At 44.5% G+C, this 17,189-nt stretch overlaps 5 protein-coding genes across 12 annotated transcripts in view; 2 read left to right on the plus strand and 3 right to left on the minus strand.

Annotated features, from left to right (window-relative positions):
• Positions 1-1,639: 1,639 nt before the first annotated feature.
• On the minus strand, positions 1,640-3,202 carry LOC9643510 (glutathionyl-hydroquinone reductase YqjG). Its single transcript, XM_002963667.2, has 5 exons — positions 2,894-3,202; positions 2,476-2,652; positions 2,171-2,395; positions 1,965-2,093; positions 1,640-1,895 (listed from the first exon to the last, which is right to left on the minus strand). Exons 1-5 carry the CDS (start codon positions 3,104-3,106, stop codon positions 1,662-1,664), a joined length of 978 nt encoding a protein of 325 aa, XP_002963713.1. The 5' UTR covers positions 3,107-3,202; the 3' UTR covers positions 1,640-1,661.
• Positions 3,203-3,264: 62 nt separating this feature from the next.
• On the plus strand, positions 3,265-5,925 carry LOC9655243 (peptide chain release factor 1). 4 transcript variants are annotated; one of them, XM_024668595.1, is made up of 12 exons: positions 3,265-3,345; positions 3,399-3,499; positions 3,554-3,652; positions 3,701-3,884; positions 3,936-3,984; positions 4,044-4,122; positions 4,169-4,243; positions 4,295-4,372; positions 4,472-4,630; positions 4,682-4,777; positions 4,838-5,128; positions 5,180-5,925. In XM_024668595.1, the coding sequence occupies exons 1-11, from the start codon at positions 3,342-3,344 to the stop codon at positions 5,033-5,035; spliced, it is 1,122 nt and encodes a 373-aa protein (XP_024524363.1). In that variant the 5' UTR covers positions 3,265-3,341; the 3' UTR covers positions 5,036-5,128; positions 5,180-5,925. The 4 variants fall into 4 exon arrangements, with proteins under 4 accessions (XP_024524363.1, XP_024524364.1, XP_024524366.1 ...); XM_024668596.1 differs by lacking the exon at positions 5,180-5,925 and having other exon boundaries at positions 4,717-4,777; positions 4,838-4,921; XM_024668598.1 differs by lacking the exons at positions 4,838-5,128; positions 5,180-5,925 and having other exon boundaries at positions 4,695-4,777.
• Positions 5,926-7,941: 2,016 nt separating this feature from the next.
• LOC9643512 overlaps positions 7,942-17,189 on the plus strand; it is a 28,545-nt gene continuing 19,297 nt past the window's right edge. For 2 of the 5 annotated variants that reach the window (XM_024668601.1, XM_024668600.1), the window contains exons 1-4: positions 7,942-8,733; positions 8,788-8,844; positions 8,897-9,001; positions 9,069-9,293. In XM_024668601.1, coding sequence (XP_024524369.1) covers positions 8,090-8,733; positions 8,788-8,844; positions 8,897-9,001; positions 9,069-9,252 — 990 coding nt within the window. In that variant the 5' untranslated portion in view covers positions 7,942-8,089 and the 3' untranslated portion in view covers positions 9,253-9,293. Of the gene's footprint in view, positions 8,734-8,787; positions 8,845-8,896; positions 9,002-9,068; positions 9,294-9,347; positions 9,526-9,596; positions 9,901-9,954; positions 10,032-10,096; positions 10,188-10,255; positions 10,336-10,388; positions 10,642-17,189 lie in introns of those variants that run through there. The other 3 variants (XM_002963256.2, XM_024668599.1, XR_002991629.1) reach the window with 3 other exon arrangements.
• On the minus strand, positions 10,528-11,421 carry LOC9643513 (putative ubiquitin carboxyl-terminal hydrolase 11). The gene has a single exon (XM_002963668.2). It carries the CDS (start codon positions 11,419-11,421, stop codon positions 10,552-10,554), a length of 870 nt encoding a protein of 289 aa, XP_002963714.1. The 3' UTR covers positions 10,528-10,551.
• Positions 15,517-17,170, minus strand: LOC9655244 (glutathionyl-hydroquinone reductase YqjG). Its single transcript, XM_024668602.1, has 5 exons — positions 16,825-17,170; positions 16,397-16,573; positions 16,092-16,316; positions 15,886-16,014; positions 15,517-15,816 (listed from the first exon to the last, which is right to left on the minus strand). The coding sequence occupies exons 1-5, from the start codon at positions 17,035-17,037 to the stop codon at positions 15,583-15,585; spliced, it is 978 nt and encodes a 325-aa protein (XP_024524370.1). The 5' UTR covers positions 17,038-17,170; the 3' UTR covers positions 15,517-15,582.

Genomic DNA, 17,189 nt, shown 5'->3' on the forward strand with positions numbered 1-17,189 from the left:
TGCGGCAAGTTGGACCGCAAGTTTATGAGGTTTGGCATGACGTTCAGCAGGTCGATCCTCCAGAGATTGTGCATGTGCAGCGGTTAAAACGCTTCATACAACGGGATCAGGAGCAGTTAATACCATCTACAGATCCGCCGATGCCTCCTCCTGACGTTCCTCCAGATCCCGGCCCATCTACAAGAGAACCCTGACAGCCTTCCATTATTCCGAGAGGACGGGATGATGTGAGGGCCAAGTGTATGGTTACAATACCGTATACTAATATTAGCATAGTGGGATTTTTGTAGCCGTTGGATTGGTTTCAATCTGGACCACTCGTTCCTGTATATAAGCTAGGGTTTTTGGGCTAATTAATATGCACATTTCTGTATTCCCTTTCCATATTCCATGCACTCACACCTATAAATTATTTTTAATTGTGTTATAAGTTTGTATACTTCACATTATAGAACTAAACTTCACTACTCAAATACGTATTCTAAAATTATATCAAGGATTAAAATATTAGTGATTTTTAATAATAAAAAAGAAAAAAAATATTTTATTTTTTATAAATAAATTAAGAAATATTTCACACTTTTTCTACACACTCTTGTAATAGCAAATATTTCACACTTTTATCTTTTGTATTTTAGCTAATTGAATAAGTCATTGACATCACACAACCAAATTTAAAAAATTGAGAAAGTGTAATAATTAATATGATTTTATTTTAGGTTATGAGAGTAACTTTAAAAGTTTTAAATACTATTTTTATAAGGATTTTTTACACACTCTTGACGAAAGTTTCTACACTTAAGAAAATGGGATAAAAGAAACAATGTTACTAGAAAAAATACAATCTTTCAAAATTCCAAGTAGATTACAGTAATGTACTTTTTATCTTTAAACTTTATAGTTTTAATAAGTTTAAACATCCTTAATTTATATTTAGTGCATGGTAATATTACTCAAAAGTATTAAAAAAATTCAGATGTAATATATCTTCTTTATAATCTCAAAGAGTTAATACAGAATACGTTTTAATTTTATTCTTCAACATTACATTCCATCTAGCTAAATTATCTTTAATATCCTAAAAAAGAAAAGGTTTTGATGATCTAATACCCCTTTTGCTAAAGGCTTTTCTTTATTTGGATGCCTTTTGTGCTAAATACAACTGCTGAAAATTTTGATTTTGTGATAATACATCAACAAATGAAACAATTGCATAATGCTGCAAGGAATTTGCTCAAGCTTTAGCATACTATCCTCAAGATTTTGAAGACTGAAGACTAGAGGGACCAAGAGTGACAAGCAAATCAACTTGTATCACTTACATTGTGGTTTAATGCCTCCAAGTTGCCAAATGACCTTGAAAGCATGTAATAATTGAAGATTAATTCAAGAATCTACAAGATTGGTTACAAGAGTGAAAGGAATCAAAACCAATGGTCATATTATCCCCAAGATCTCAGAAGACCATCACAAAGATGTTGAAGATTGCTGAAGTACATCTGGTTGGCTACTTGCACTTAATATATAGAGATCCACTTGCATGGGATCTGGCATTGGTTGATCCTTAGGACACTGCATCGTGAAAGCGTAAAAAGCAAAAGAGGAAATGCAAAACGAATAATATATTATCGAAGTGACAATCATAACTGGGAATCTAAAACTCATGTGTTAAACTTGTGGCGGTCGTGTGGAGTGGAGTAGTCGATGACGCTTCCAACAGGGATGACGCCATACGGATTGATGGAGGGATGACTTCCATAGTAGTGCTTTTTGATGTGGTCCATGCGGACGGTGTCCGAGATCCCATCCATCTGGTACACGTCCTTGACGAAGTTGAAGAGGTTTGGGTACTCACGGATCAGCTTCTTGTTGCACTTGAAATGAACAACATAAACCTGGCATAGGTAATGAATTTGAATAAAACTTCGAGAGAAAGCAAGAAAAAAAAACACCCCAGAGCTTACTTCGTCGAATCTTATGAGCGTCTTGAAGAGCCGGAGATCTGCCTCGGTGAAAACGTTTCCGCACAGATACCTCTGCTTTGAGAGGATATCCTCGCAGCGATCCAGCGCATTGAACAGAGCCTCAAACGCCTGCGACAAGTAAAAGAACTTGGATTCATGGCTTCCGAACGAAGAAAAACTAAAGAAGAAAAGTTCTGAAGAGTTACCTCCTCATAAGGCTTCTGCTTGGTTGCAAAGCCACAGCGATAAACTCCGTTGTTGATGGAGTCATACACCCAAGCGTTCACTTCATCAATCTTGGCCTGGAGATCTCTCGGGTAAAGGTCGAAGTCGGGACGCTTTGCAAGATGGTTGAACTTGCTGTTGAGCATGCGAATGATATCAGAGCTCTCATTGTTCACGATAGTTTTCTTTGCTTTGTCCCAAAGAACCTGTTTACATCAGGCAATCAAGCTCTGAAAACCTTGAAAGGAAAGAAAGAAACGAAGAAAGAAAGGTAGCGAGTACTCACGGGAACAGTGTACTTTCCAGTGTAGTTTGGATTGGCGATGTCGTAGAGCTCACGGACAGTCTTGGCATTGTTTATGGGGTCAGGCTGAGCACCAGGTTCTTCGTTGTCCGAGGAAGGAAACGTCCATCCAAAGTGACTCTCGCCTTCTTTGGTTCTCTCCCACTTTGGTTTCGTGGACTACACGTTACGAGAGAAAGGTGTGAAGATCATCCTCAAGAAAACAAAAGAAGAAGCTTCTAGCACTTAGAATTGTCCAAAGCAACAAGAATACACACCAACCATATGAAGCACAAGAATCGAAGAAACCAACACTCTGATGTCACAAACAAACACAGGAAATCGAAGAAAACGCTAGCTTCATGCAAGCGCGAGAAAGCTTCTAACTTCCAAAAGAAAGATGGAAATTTCTTGGACATACCGTGACGCCAATAGCATGGTCTAAGCCCTTGAGCTTGAGCGTAGCGAAGCACCGGGAAGCCCAGGGACACGCATACGAGATGTAGAGATGGTACCTATCGGCCACGGCCGGAATATCACACCCTTCTTTGCTAGAAATCCAGCTGCGAAACGATGACTCGGTGCGCTTGAATTCCCCATCTGTCGATGTCTCATCGATCGCCGTCTTTCCCATCGCTCGTCCAGCTCCAAATCGCCTCTTCTGGATCCGAGCGGCAAATCGCAGTGATCCTCTGGCGATCCCGACGGAGAGAGCCGCCAGATTGACTTCCTGTTGCCCGCCAGATTGACTTCGATTTGGATTACTTTGGGCTCTGTTTTTCAGGGTTATGATGCTGGGAGCTGCCCGGCGATGGCGATGGCGTCTCCCGGCGTGGAATCTGGGAAGCAGGAGCTTGTATTCCACGCTCATGGGTATGTTCTTGCGAAATGTAGGTGGATTGGAGACATGGATTTTCTATCTCCAGACAAGCATGCGCCCATTCCCGACGATATTTTGCGAATTTTGGAGAAGAGAATGAGCTCTATTGAAGACCGCCATGCTTGTCTTTCCAAAGCGCTTCTAGAGGTAAATTGTAGATTCGGATTTCGTCCTTGAAAATACGATCGTGAATGATTTCAGCCTGGGATTGCGTCAGAAAAGCTCATCAAGATGAACAAGGAGCTTCGCAATCTGGATTACTCCGTGGATATGATCAAGGCGCTGAGAGCCAAAGAAAAGGTTTGACGTCTAAAGTTTGGAAAAAAGAGACTCTTTGGTTGAATGCAGGAAGTAATTGGCTTGAAAGAATTGGTAAAAGAGTCCGTTGAAGACGAAGAAATGCGTAGGCTGGCCTCTGGAGAACTTCAAACGGCCACCAGAGAAGTGAGAGATGCCCAGCACGACGTTCTCCTGGAGCTTATACCTAAAGATGAAGCTGATAGCAGAGGTTGTATTCTCGAAGTCAGAGCAGGCAAGTGCAACCCATAAGCTTGATGTTTGATATGTTTTATCTAATTTTTAGGAGCTGGAGGTGACGAAGCGTCAATTTTTGCGTCTGATCTCTTCAAGATGTAGGCACGTCTTTCTGGTTCATTCCGAATGCTTATTAGATTTCTATGAATGCTCTCAGGTATGACAAATATGCTGCAAACAACTCATGGAGGTTTGAAGTTCTGAGCATTACTACCACCGACACCCGAGGTTACAAGGTAACTATCCGGTTCTCCACGGGCGTATCTAAGCTTGTCTTTATAGGAGGCTAGTGCTGCAATATCTGGAGATGGTGTTTATGGAGCTCTGAAGTTCGAAAGTGGCGTTCATCGCGTCCAGGTACGAAAGTAATTACCGTGGTTTCATTTTTTTATATGCATCCGTGTGCAGCGTGTTCCTGTCACTGAGAAGGCTGGGCGTATACACACAAGTACTGCGTCAGTCGCTATTCTTCCCGAAGCGAATGAGGTTCACTCCAGGTTTACTAAACCTTTGCACTTGCATAGACCATTGATACATGTTTCTTTTTCTCGTTTTTCTGTTGCTGAAGTTTGACTCTGCTGACAGATTGATGTCGAGATCCGTAATGACGAGATAAAGATAGACACTTACCGAGCTGGTGGAGCTGGTGGACAGCATGTAAATACTACCTGCAGCGCAGTCCGAGTTACCCACACTCCAACAGGTATCGTGGTCGCAATCCAAGACGAACGCTCTCAACACAAGGTAGGCCCTTCAACACGCGTGCTTTGCTACAACTGAGCTGAGATTGTATAGAACAAAGCAAAAGCTTTGAGTATTTTATATGCTAGGCTGTACGAGCTCGAGCGGTCCCGAGCAGTGGCAAGTCGGTCTGAATTACGACAAGATCAGGTAATTCAGTTTATTGTCGCAGAACGTTATTTTTTCTACTTTTATAAATTGTCACTCCAGATTGGCTCAAGCGACAGATCGGAGCGCATAAGAACGTATAACTTTCCCCAAGGTCGGGTAACTGATCATCGAGTGGGAGTGACGCAACACGCGATTGAGCAAATTATGGAGGGGATTGGTCTGGAAATTTTTGTGAATGCGCTCAAGATGCAGCACGAAGCGAGCGCTTTGGCGTCGCTCAAAGCTGCAGCAGCTTGACTGCCCATAAGTTTCACTGTTTTTTTTTCTTCCTATGTTTTTTTTACCGTGTCAGATGTTGACAATTGGATTCCGCATTTGTTTGAACGTCAGGTGAGTGTTCTATTATAAATGGCAACAGCACTGACTTGTTTCCATGCACAGGACCGTCATCGGATCAATGTGCGTGGACGGCACGAAGCTGATCATGTAGGCCTCTTTCGTGCGACGATGTGAGCTAAAAAATGGAGTGGGGGAAGTCAGAGGTGCCAGGCCACCTACTTAAACGTTTCTCCTGAAAGAATCAACATCTTGGTCAGTAGCAGAGGAGGATGGTTCATGAAATGACGGCTGCCGATGGGACGCTACGGGTGGTTTCTTTTCCTTGGTGCATTAAGTTCCGGAGCGTTTGCAAGAATCTCTTGAAGCGGATGAAACTCATCGGTAGAAGGTCGTCAACTCGTGGGGTGCTGGTGAAGAGCAGCAGCAACAAGCACAGGATCAGTTGGACAGCGAGCTTTGCATACAGGCAGCAGCAGAAGCAAAAGCTCAAGAAGTCGGGAAGCAGTTTATGGTCGTTTACAGCAAACTCAAGAACAGTGATAGCTGCACGGAAGCTTTAGATCGCCAGGAAGTCATCCACCGCAACTTAGAGGATTCTCAGGCTTCGTCCAGCAGCTTCTCGTTCAAGAATGATGCGGAGGACCTTGGGCATGGCAAAGGCAAGAAGATTTTGTCACCGCATCCTGGCGTGCAGCGCAGTGAGGCTATGAAGCTCAAATCGAGGTGGGACGAAGTGGTGGAGATGGTTGTAGCGGACAGCTTTGATGATTTGGTGGACTTGGAGGAATTTCTGGGCTACTATATGCTGCTCAATTGCCCCGTCTTTCGAGCCATGGTGCAGAGGTTTTTTAGCGAGTTTTGTGTGGAGTTTTGCGAGGACGAGGAGCTTCTAGCTGTCAGTCTGTTCATCCCAGAAATGCAGGATTTTCCCTCTTTTGGGAATTCTTCTGAAAGGGAATTAGAATGCTTGCCGCCATCGCCTTGCTAGTTTAAAGGAATAACGTTTCTAGGAAAGACGAAAACATCGTTAGTAAAGCATATTTTCACCATAATGAAAATAAAAATGCACTCCATGACTTTTACTTTACATTTGAAAAGTTTCTAAAATATTAAAGAGTCTTACCTCCATAAAGGTTTGAATAAACAATAGATTAGTTTTGGTTTAAACCAGACGAAAAGGTCGCCTCTTGCTACTCACAAGAAAAAAGTACCAGTCACTGAAAGTTTCACCTCTCCTCATCTCTCAGGAATCCACCTCTTTTGGTTTAAGCTTAATTTCGCCACAACCAGCTTGCTCTTGCTGCTCCGCCCAGCACGAGTTTGTGCTAGCCCGCACGACAAAAACAAAATAGATTTTGCCCTTGTTGTAAACTCTGTATGGATCAGCAGGAAATCTGATCCAGACGATAATCTTGTTGTGGGCTCGTGACATGGATTAAGTGGTCTAAAGTCTCTTCCGTACTAAAGCCTTAAAAAGCTTTTCACAGAAGTTTAAGTAAAACAGGATGCCTCATGGATTGTGCATTGCCATGAGGGCTTGCGCAGATTTTACTCATAAAATATACTTTACATTCCAACAAATATTCTATACCGTATCAGAATATTTGTTTGAATGTATAGTATATTTTCATCGCCCTTAACAGCATACCTAGATTATTTGGTAGTCAGCAAGAATGAGAGACGTGTTGGTCAAGGACATCCATCATCTCCAAGACTATCCAGTCTTTGGTTCACAGACATCGGCTTTTGTTACGTTTGGGAGCGTGGGGGAGCTCATGGCCTTCTTGCGACAGCAGCACCCGCTCTGCCCACACGGCTGCGATAGCTCGGCACTCACCAAGTTTGACTATTTCGAAAACCACATGCTGATCCAGCCGCGCTACAAGTGCACGGTGTGCAAACGGCACTTCACCCTGGGTGGCACAATACGAGCGAAACGAGCCAAGAAAGAAGATGGCGGTCGTCCAAGGAAGAGACCCAAGAAGGAGCAGCAGCAGAACAAGTCAAGGGGGCAGTGTCTTCCTCGCGAGATGTTGCCTTCGTCGATGATTCCATCGGCCGCAACCAGTGGGAGTCGCGGTTGTGCATCCCCGCGCAGGGCAAGTCGCGGAGCTTCGAGGAGAACGGCGAGGCCATCACCAAGCACTACAGGTCAATGCCCTAGTCAACTCGTGGTCCGGGATCAGTCGTTGCCAGTCAACGCCTGTGACCTCGAGGGATACGTGCAAGACGAGGAGATCTTCCAGGAGGTTGAGAAATTGTGGTGTAAAATGGATTTGGAGGACAAGGGTCCTTCCGTGGAGGACGAGGAGAAGAACTTTCTCAGGGATTTCAATGTCGATGATGGTGATGATCTAGATTTACTACTGGGTCTTGAGGAGTTCAGCCGGGAGTTCAGCAACCCACAGGGCCAGGGCACCCGATTCGATTTGGGCGAGGAGCAAAACAATTTTGCCATGGAGCTGGTGCGGCAAATGGAGGAAGAATTTCCCATCCCAGCACTAGACGAGGAGAATGATTTCGCCATGGAGTTGGAGCGGGAAATTGAGGAAGCATCTATGACAGCAAAGAAACAAGCAATGCTTGTATGGAAGGACGAAGTGCGTAAAATTAGAAATCAAGACAATCTCACATTCACCACAAATCACATTGGTTTTGGAGGTCCCCAAACTCTTAAATGCTGATCGATGAGCAATAAATGGATGATAAATGAAAAGCATTAGTCAATAGAAGTAATTTTGTTTCTGGAACAAGTTCATTACATTATTTGTTATTAGGTGAAGAGTTTTTCATGAAAAAAGACTCACCCATCCTTTGTGAAAGAAAGAAAAAAAGAAATTAGGGCGAATTAGGTCTCTATAAGGTCGTCCCCGGAGGCAGAGGAGCCGCGATGCTGTGATTGTCAACCGAGCAGGTATTCTGGTGGCGCCCTTGCCGACAATGCAGCGATCGTCCTAGCGATCGATCGATCGATCGATCGATCGCTCGCTCGCTCCGGAGAAGAGCAGAGAAATGATCTGGGCAGGATTCGCGTACGCCGCGGGCGCCGCGATCGGCCACAGCTGCATCGATGCCAGCAGGAAATGGGCGTCCCAGCGCTTCTCGGACCGCGAGCTCGTAGCTCTGGTGGCTCTCCTGGACGCGCTGCTCCTCTCCTCCATGGCGCTCCTCTCCGGCGGCTTCGATCTCTTCTCTTTGACGCGGCTGGACATCGAGTACGTCGCCGCGCTCCTCGTCACCGCGGCGATCAAGGCTCTGGTGGGGTTCATGTACCAGCGTGCTCTCCACGTCTCCCCTCTCTCGGTCACTGTTCCTTATCTAGCTTTCACTCCAGTTCTTCTGGTTTTTACGAGCTATGTGATCATCAACGAGCTCCCGAGCTCGCAGGGGCTCATGGGAATCGTGGTGGTCACTCTCGGCGGCTACTTCCTCGCGCTGGATCACCCGGCGGAGGTGGAGGTGAAGAAATCCGACGAGTCCCCGGGCAAGATCGTCTCGGTTCTTCCTTTGCTTCCTTGGAACTCGTCCAAGGCTTGTGACAAGGTCCCAAAGTTTTCCACCGATGGCGATGGTGTCGTGTTGGATCTCAGTGAGAAGAACTCCCCTCCGGTGGCGATTCCTGGAGGGAATTCTTCCTGGTGGCCACAGATTCAATGGTAAAGATTTCTCTCTTTTTTTTTTCGCTTTTCCTGTTCTAAAGTTTGCAAAAGGGAAGAGGGGACGCTTCTCATGCTGGGTGTTGCAGCGTTACTGAGCATAAGTAACAGGTTCGTTTTCTCGAGATTCATTTATGGCTTCTCAGCTCCATTGTCTTTGCAGCCTTGACAAAATGGCTGGTCACTTGGCACCATCGCTTCTCAATTTTGCCGCTCTCCAACGAGGCTTTACGGCCGTTCCCGTGGTTTTATATCTACTTGTCACAAGGTTGGCTTGTTTATCTCTCTCAGGTGATAGCTTAGCTGACTCCTGCGTCAATGCTCTTCCGCTGCAGCCGCCGCCACCGCCATCCATCTCCAACACCCCAGGAGCAGCAACACCCCGATCAAACTTCTCGCTCATGCGGCTCCTCACGCCCCGCTCCGCAAGAACAGTGTCTCTTCCATTGCGATTCACGCTATCGTCTTCTTCGTCCGCGTCTCCGTCGTCTTCTTCGTCGACAGGGGCCGCGGCAGTGAGTCCAGATGCCATTAGAGAAAATTTGATCTCGTCATCAAAGGTAGAACTTTTCTTTCTTTCTTTCATCGTCAACTTTGTCATCTCGTCTTCGCAGGGCAAGCAGATCAAACGCTCCAAGTCGGCGCTCGATGGTCACCAAAAGGAGAAGAAGCTCACCCGGCTTTACTCCGGAACGTTTCTCGTCAAGCCGACCACTCCTCGTCCTCGTCCCCAGGAAACTTCACAAGCAGACGATGGAGCCCAAGACACTGACCATGCCAACGACACCCAAGGTACGGAAACTTCCTATGATCAAGTTCATGGAGACCATGGTTCCATGATCTGAAAGTTTCAAAACTTTTAGACGGCGAGGACGAGGAGATCCCCGAGGAGGAAGCAGTGTGCCGCATTTGCCTGTGCGATCTGGGCGAGGAGGGCAAGACGCTCAAGCTCGAGTGTAGCTGCAAAGGGGAGCTGGCGCTGGCTCACGAGGAGTGCGCTCTCAAGTGGTTTGGGATCCGAGGCAACCGCGAGTGCGATGTTTGTGGCCAGGAGGTCGTCAATCTCCCCGTCACGCTCGTCAGGCTCCAGCAAAACCAAAACAATATCAACGCTGAAACTCAAGTTCTCCAGCAAGCTCAAATGGCGCAAATGAGTGCTCCCAACAGGTAGATTCGTCTATCTCGCTCTATAGTTTTATAGATTCCATGGTGTTCTTCCAGGATTTGGCATGACGTTCCCGTGCTCGTCATGATCAGCATGCTCACGTACTTTTGCCTCCTCGAGCAGCTACTGGTGATAATTCTCTGATGATTTCGATTGATTTGCGAAGTTCTTGGATGGATTCTTTGTTGCCTACTACAGGTGAGACGAAAGGGCCCTCGAGCATTGATGCTAGCTCTGCCATTCGCCGTCATGTTTGGAATGCTCACTGCCATCACAGGATCAACGCTTGGTAAGATTTCGTTTCTCTCTCTTTCTCTCGAGCTCCTGTCTGTAACAATAGATTCTTTCGACGCACAGTGAGGCAGCGTTGTATGTGGCTCTTTGCCATCTTTCAGGTCGGTTTTGTCATACTATTTGCGCATGTTTTCTACAGTTGGGTAAGATCACTCTCTTAAAACTTTTTTAGTTCTTATTTCAAACCATGATCCAGATGAAGTTGAACCCAATCTTGTCGATTTCGCTGGCCTGTTTTGCGGGATTCGGATTGTCCATGATCGTGAATGCTCTCCTCCTGGAATGTTGGAGCTGGAGAACAAGAGCAGCGCGACAAGAAGACGCAAGCCAAGATATCGTATAAATATGTACTGTAATTCTTACACACTTGTTTTGTGATAGAACAAAATGTATGCATCGCTCGAGCACCTCGATAGCTCAAAAATCTCTTCCACCACCTCATCGTCAAAGCTGTACCACTTTCCATTTGGAAGTTTGATGGTTGCCGTGTAGTGCCCATAGTCGGAGTCCCCCATATGGTTAATCAATCCATACAGTTTGTACTCCTGTTCGCAAAGTGTCAAAATCTGTGGAAACTCCACCGTAGTGTCGATCTTCTCCACACTCCCCGAAGAATCGCACTTAAACCTTGCCAAATGGAGGATTAAATTCCGTGGGAGCTTCCCAAGCTCCAGTTTCTTGACAGCGTCCTTTTGGTTTCTCTTGCACTTTGGGCAGTGCCAGGAATCCAAAACATCGTCTTTGGTGTACTCCCGGATGCATGATCCCAGAGAAACCGGCTGCGCCGTCTCATGGACTGGCAGCGAGAGAGAGGTGAAAGATTCAGGCGTGGAGGAGACCATGTTGGAGCACTTCGGGCATTTCACTGTGGATTTGGTTTGGCCCTCGAAGAAATCTGCGACTGGAGAGGGGAGCTCTGGCCGCACCTTTTTTCCTTTAGGGGGATTCTCTTGCTTCTTGAATTCCTGATCCAGGGCACCCAAAAGAAAATCGAGATACTCCTGTGCGTCCTGCTGGACGCTCGGATTTGTCAGCTTTGGCCCTGGTTTTACAGACTTGCTTGCGTTATTCCAAATCGCCCTCACCACTTTCCTAAACTCGATTACTATCTCACCTCTTACGCTGTCTGATTTCAAGAAGAAGCTAGAGAGCTCCGGAGTGTGTGCAACGCACTGTAAAGCACTGTTGGCTGAACAAGAATTCCCTTGGTTTTGAAAGCCCACAGCCATTTTCCTTGCACACAACCCAAAAGAAAACCTAGAATATTTAAAGAAAACAAACAGGCATGAAATAATTTAATAATAATTATAAAATAGCAAAATTACCGATTTTACATTTAAATAATAAATTTAAATGGAGAGTTATTGATGATAAATGATAATATTAAAATAATTTATAAAATGCCTAAAAATATTTTTTAATTGTGTTATAAGCTTATATATAAACACATTTTGTGAGGGCCAAGTGTACAGTTACGATGCCGTATACTAATATACTAATATTAGCGTAATGGGATTTTGGTAGCCGTTGGATTGGTTTCAATTTGGACCACTCGCTCCTATATATAAACTAGGGTTTTTGGGCTAATTGATATGCACATTTCGGTATTCCTATTCCATATTCCATGCACTCACATTAGTGGAGATGAAGGGCACTTTTGATTGTCCCTGGGGAGTGCTTGGATTTGGGACTTCGGTTTAGATCTAGCTTTTGCATCGTCTAAATTTAGCTTTTTCCATTTCCTTTCTTTTGTTCTTTCTTTTCAGAATTTTGGTTTAGATCTAGCTTTTTGCATTGTCTAGATCTACCATTTCTTTCCAGCTTTTTGTCATCTCTCTTCTTTTGCTCTTTCTTTTTCGTTCATCTTCATGGCTGATCCACAATCTCCTCCTTTGACTCTAGAGCAACATTTGGTTCAATTGCTTGATGCTATACGCTTGCAATTGAACAACCAAACTCAATTGATGATGGCATTCACAACACGTGGTCCAACTCCTCCTGCTCTTGGTGCCAATCCTCGTGTTCGGCCAGAGTTCTTTCGTGGGAATCTTGGGGATGATGTGTACCATTGGTTCGATCACTTCACGGTGATTGCCACATATCATTATTGGGATGATGCTCGACGTTTGCGTGAGTTTCCCACGTGTCTCCAAGGGACGGCGTTGCAGTGGTACAATGGATTGAGTGCGGCCACTTGTGAGGATTGGAGTGTTCTTCCGGACGTCTTCAAACACGCATTCGGACATGCCGACGATTGTGATGATGCCTTCCAACAATTGCATCGTCTTCGCCAAGGGCCATCTGAGTCGGTGATGCAATTTGGCGTTCGTTTCCGAAGTCTTTTGCTTCGTGCGAAGCCTAATATGTCGGAGCGGATCAAGCTAGGAATGTTGTGGCCAGCACTTCGTCAAGATCTTGTTGGCCTTGTGCATGCACTTGCTCCTGCCACCCTTGACAATGCTCTTTGCTTGGCACAACGTTACGAGACGTCGCCTCTTCCACTTCTCGCTGCACATCCTTCAGCTCCATTTCCTATGAGTGAGAGTCCTGTTCCAATGGAGGTTGATGCTGATGCCCTTTCTCGTGCTCCTCTTCCTTCTCCACTTTCTTCTCATGTTTCTGATGAGCCTATTGTTCTAGCATCTGTGGATTTTCTATACGAGGATTCAGTGCCGTTGGCGGTTGCTGTACTTGATGTTCAGTGTCCACAAGGCGTAGAGCAAGATCTACCTTCTCTTGATGAGGTTCGCGAGGCTCAAAAGATTGAGCCGTGGATTCGAAGGCTTCAAGATGCGTTTGAGGATCCTACATCACTTGCTGATGACTTGCCTTTTCGGCATTTACATTCTCAATATTGCCTTGAGGATGGCCTTCTTTATTTTGTGGGGACGGATCCTAATGATCATTTACGACTGGTGGTGCCTTGTATCTTTATTCCACGGTTTCTCCATGCCTACCATGATTCTCTTGTTTTAGGTGGGCATATGGGACATCGTCGTGTGACCGAGAAGCTATGCAGGTCTTTCTATTGGCCAGAGATGAGACGTGATGTTATCCGGTATGTGCGTAACTGCGTTTGGTGCCAAGCTCATAATACTCCCCGTTGTGCTCCGGAAGGACGGTTGGAGTCAATTGCAGTTTCCCGTCCATTCGAGTTGGTGGCATTTGATCTTATGGGAACTTTTTCACGATCGACTGCTAGCAATGAGTATGTTATTATTGTTTCTGACTACTTGACTCGTTGGGTGGAAGTTGGTGCTCTTGCTAGCGCCTCTGCAACTGCTGTTGGATACTTTCTCCTCAATCGAGTGGTGTTCTAACATTCTTGTCCAGAGCGGATTCTTTCGGATAATGGTCCTGCATTTATGGCTGAGGTATTTCATGTTTTGACGTCTCAGTTGGGGATACACCACACTTTTACGAGTGCTTATCATCCACAATCAAACGGTCTGGTGGAACGGCTCGTTCGGACATTCAAATGGATGATTGCAAAGTATGTGAACTTTCAGCATTCGGATTGGGATGGTTATTTGCTGTCTCTTCGGTATGCCTATGTCACAGGGGTGCAGAGTTCTGTTGGTGCTTCACCATATAAACTTCTATATGGCCATGATCCAATATTACCAACGGAGCTGGGTTTACCTTCGCGATTGTCACGAGCTCTTGATGCTAGGTCATGGGATCAATATTTGACGAGCATTCTTCCACTTGTCCGAGCAAAGTCTACCGAACACTTAGGCCATGTACAAGTGGGACAACAACGGCACTACAACTCCCATCATTGTCCACCTGCAGAGTACAAAGTGGATGATTTGGTGTTAGTCCATTTTCCCCATCTTACGGTACGTGGTTTATCTAAGGGGCTCCTTGCGCAGTGGAAAGGACCATATCGGGTGTTGTGGCAAGTTGGACCGCAAGTTTATGAAATTCAGCATGACATTCAGCAGGCCGATCCTCCAAAGATTGTGCATGTGCAGCGGTTGAAACACTTCATACAAAGGGATCAAGAGCAGTTAATGCCATCTACAGATCCGCCGATGCCTCCTCCTGACATTCCTCCAGATCCCGGCCCATCTACAAGAGAACTCTGATAGCCTTCCATTATTCCGAGAGGAGGGGATGATGTGAGGGTCAAGTGTACGGTTACAATGCCGTACACTAATATTAGCATAGTGGGATTTTGGTAGCCGTCGGATTGGTTTCAATCCGGACCATTCGCTCTTGTATATAAGTTAGGGTTTTTGGGCTAATTGATATGCACATTTCTATATTCCTGTTCCATATTCCATGCACTCACAATTTCACATTATAGAATTAAACTTCACTACTTAAATATCTCTTTTAAAATTATACAAAGGATTAAATATCAAACTATTTCACACTTTTGTCTTTTATATTTTAGCTAATTGAATAAGTATCACACAACCAAATAAAAAAATATGAGGAAAGGGATTCAATATGTAATAATTATATTCTAATATAAATATATTTTAAGTTATGATAGTAACTTTAAAAGTTTTAAACACTATTTCTATAAGGATTTCTTACACTCTTGACAAAAGTTTTTATAATTAAGAAAATGGAATAAAAAAAACATGAATGTAATCTACTAGGAATCTTGAAAGTTTTTTTTTTTTTTGTAACATTCAAAAATTCACAAGAGAAAATGCATATATGAAAAGCTAAAAACCACAATTTTTCTTAGGATAATTGACAAAAATATACAAGTGATGGTAGAAGAAAATACATGGAAGTTTAAAAATCCTTAATTTATATTTAGTGTATGGTAATGTTACTATTTTTTTTTCACATGTAGTATAATATATCCTCTATGTAATTTCAAAGAGTTAACACATAAAACATTCCAATTTCGTTCTTCAACATTTTAGCTAAATTCTCTTTAATATCCTTTTTAGTATATTTTCTAAAAGAAGAAAAGGTTTTAATGATCTAAGACCCTTTTTGCTAAAGGCTTTTCTTTATTTAGATGCCTTTTGTGCTAAATAATGTATCAAAAATACTTTTCTTTCTTGTGATATAAAAATTTGATTTTGTGAAAAATACATTAACAAAAAGCTTTAGCATATTATGCTCAAGATTTTGAAGACTGAAGACTAGAGGGACCAATTACAAGAGTGAAAGGAATCAAAACATGGTACATATTATCCCCAAGATATCAGAAGGCCATCACAAAGATGTTGAAGATTGCTGAAGTACATCTGGTTGGCTAGTTGCACTTAATATAGAGAGATCCACTTGCATGGGATCTGGCATTGGTTGATCCTTAGGACACTGCATCGTGAAAGCGTAAAAAGCAAAAGAGAGAAATCAGAAATGAAAAACGAATAATATATTATCGAAGGTGACAATCATAACTGGGAATCTAAAACTCATGTGTTAAACTTGTGGCGGTCGTGTGGAGTGGAGTAGTCGATGACGCTTCCAACAGGGATGACGCCATACGGATTGATGGAGGGATGACTTCCGTAGTAGTGCTTTTTGATGTGGTCCATGCGGACGGTGTCCGAGATCCCATCCATCTGGTACACGTCCTTGACGAAGTTGAAGAGGTTTGGGTACTCACGGATCAGCTTCTTGTTGCACTTGAAATGAACAACATAAACCTGGCATAGGTAATGAATTTGAATAAAACTTCGAGAGAAAGCAAGAAAAAAAAACACCCCAGAGCTTACTTCGTCGAATCTTATGAGCGTCTTGAAGAGCCGGAGATCTGCCTCAGTGAAAACGTTTCCGCACAGATACCTCTGCTTTGAGAGGATATCCTCGCAGCGATCCAGCGCATTGAACAGAGCCTCAAACGCCTGCGACAAGTAAAAGAACTTGGATTCATGGCTTCCGAACGAAGAAAAACTAAAGAAGAAAGGTTCTGAAGATTTACCTCCTCATAAGGCTTCTGCTTGGTTGCAAAGCCACAGCGATAAACTCCGTTGTTGATGGAGTCATACACCCAAGCGTTCACTTCATCAATCTTGGCCTGGAGATCTCTCGGGTAAAGGTCGAAGTCGGGACGCTTTGCAAGATGGTTGAACTCGCTGTTGAGCATGCGGATGATATCAGAGCTCTCATTGTTCACGATAGTTTTCTTTGCTTTGTCCCAAAGAACCTGTTTACGTCAGGCAATCAAGCTGTGAAAACCTTGAAGGGAAAGAAAGAAACGAAGAAAGAAAGGAAGCGAGTACTCACGGGAACAGTGTACTTTCCAGTGTAGTTTGGATTGGCGATGTCGTAAAGTTCACGGACAGTCTTGGCATCGTTTATGGGGTCAGGCTGAGCACCAGGTTCCTCGTTGTCAGAGGAAGGAAACGTCCATCCAAAGTGACTCTCGCCTTCTTTGGTTCTCTCCCACTTTGGTTTTGTGGACTACACGTTACGAGAGAAAGGTGTGAAGATCATCCTCAAGAAAACAAAAGAAGAAGCTTCTAGCACTTAGAATTGTCCAAAGCAACAAGGATACACGCCAACCATATGAAGCACAAGAATCGAAGAAAACAACACTTAGTTGTCACAAACAAACCATATGAAACACAGGAAATCGAAGAAAACGCTAGCTTCATGCAAGCGCGAGAAAGCTTCTAACTTCCAAAAGAAAGAAGGAAATTTCTTTGACATACCGTGACGCCAATAGCATGGTCTAAGCCCTTGAGCTTGAGCGTAGCGAAGCACCGGGAAGCCCAGGGACACGCATACGAGATGTAGAGATGGTACCTATCGGCCACGGCCGGAATATCACACCCTTCTTTGCTAGAAATCCAGCTGCGAAACGATGACTCGGTGCGCTTGAATTCCCCATCCGTCGATGTCTCATCGATCGCCGTCTTTCCCATCGCTCGTCCAGTTCCAAATCGCCTCTTCTGGATCCGAGCGGCAAATCGCAGTGATCCTCTGGCGATCCCGACGGAGAGAGCCGCCAGATTGACTTCCTGTTGCCCGCAACGTGGCAAGCATTTCTTTTCTACTTCGATTTGGATTACTTTGG

This window comes from Selaginella moellendorffii, unplaced genomic scaffold (assembly GCF_000143415.4).
Source record: "Selaginella moellendorffii unplaced genomic scaffold, v1.0 SELMOscaffold_3, whole genome shotgun sequence".
NCBI classification, from domain to species: domain Eukaryota; kingdom Viridiplantae; phylum Streptophyta; class Lycopodiopsida; order Selaginellales; family Selaginellaceae; genus Selaginella; species Selaginella moellendorffii.

Bases quoted from the DNA above. Each gene is read 5' to 3' on its own strand.
- LOC9643510 (XM_002963667.2), bottom strand. From the start codon at position 3,106: ATGGGAAAGACGGCGATCGATGAGACATCGACAGATGGGGAATTCAAG. The intron at 2,653-2,893 runs GTATGTCCAAGA...CGTAACGTGTAG, and splicing joins ACCATGCTATTGGCGTCACG to TCCACGAAACCAAAGTGGGA. The intron at 2,396-2,475 runs GTGAGTACTCGC...TGATGTAAACAG, and splicing joins CTGGAAAGTACACTGTTCCC to GTTCTTTGGGACAAAGCAAA.
- LOC9655243 (XM_024668595.1), top strand. The intron at 3,653-3,700 runs GTTTGACGTCTA...GGTTGAATGCAG, and splicing joins CGCTGAGAGCCAAAGAAAAG to GAAGTAATTGGCTTGAAAGA. The intron at 3,985-4,043 runs GTAGGCACGTCT...GAATGCTCTCAG, and splicing joins GCGTCTGATCTCTTCAAGAT to GTATGACAAATATGCTGCAA.
- LOC9643513 (XM_002963668.2), bottom strand. From the start codon at position 11,421: ATGGCTGTGGGCTTTCAAAACCAAGGGAATTCTTGTTCAGCCAACAGT.
- LOC9655244 (XM_024668602.1), bottom strand. From the start codon at position 17,037: ATGGGAAAGACGGCGATCGATGAGACATCGACGGATGGGGAATTCAAG. The intron at 16,574-16,824 runs GTATGTCAAAGA...CGTAACGTGTAG, and splicing joins ACCATGCTATTGGCGTCACG to TCCACAAAACCAAAGTGGGA. The intron at 16,015-16,091 runs GTAAATCTTCAG...TACTTGTCGCAG, and splicing joins AGCAGAAGCCTTATGAGGAG to GCGTTTGAGGCTCTGTTCAA.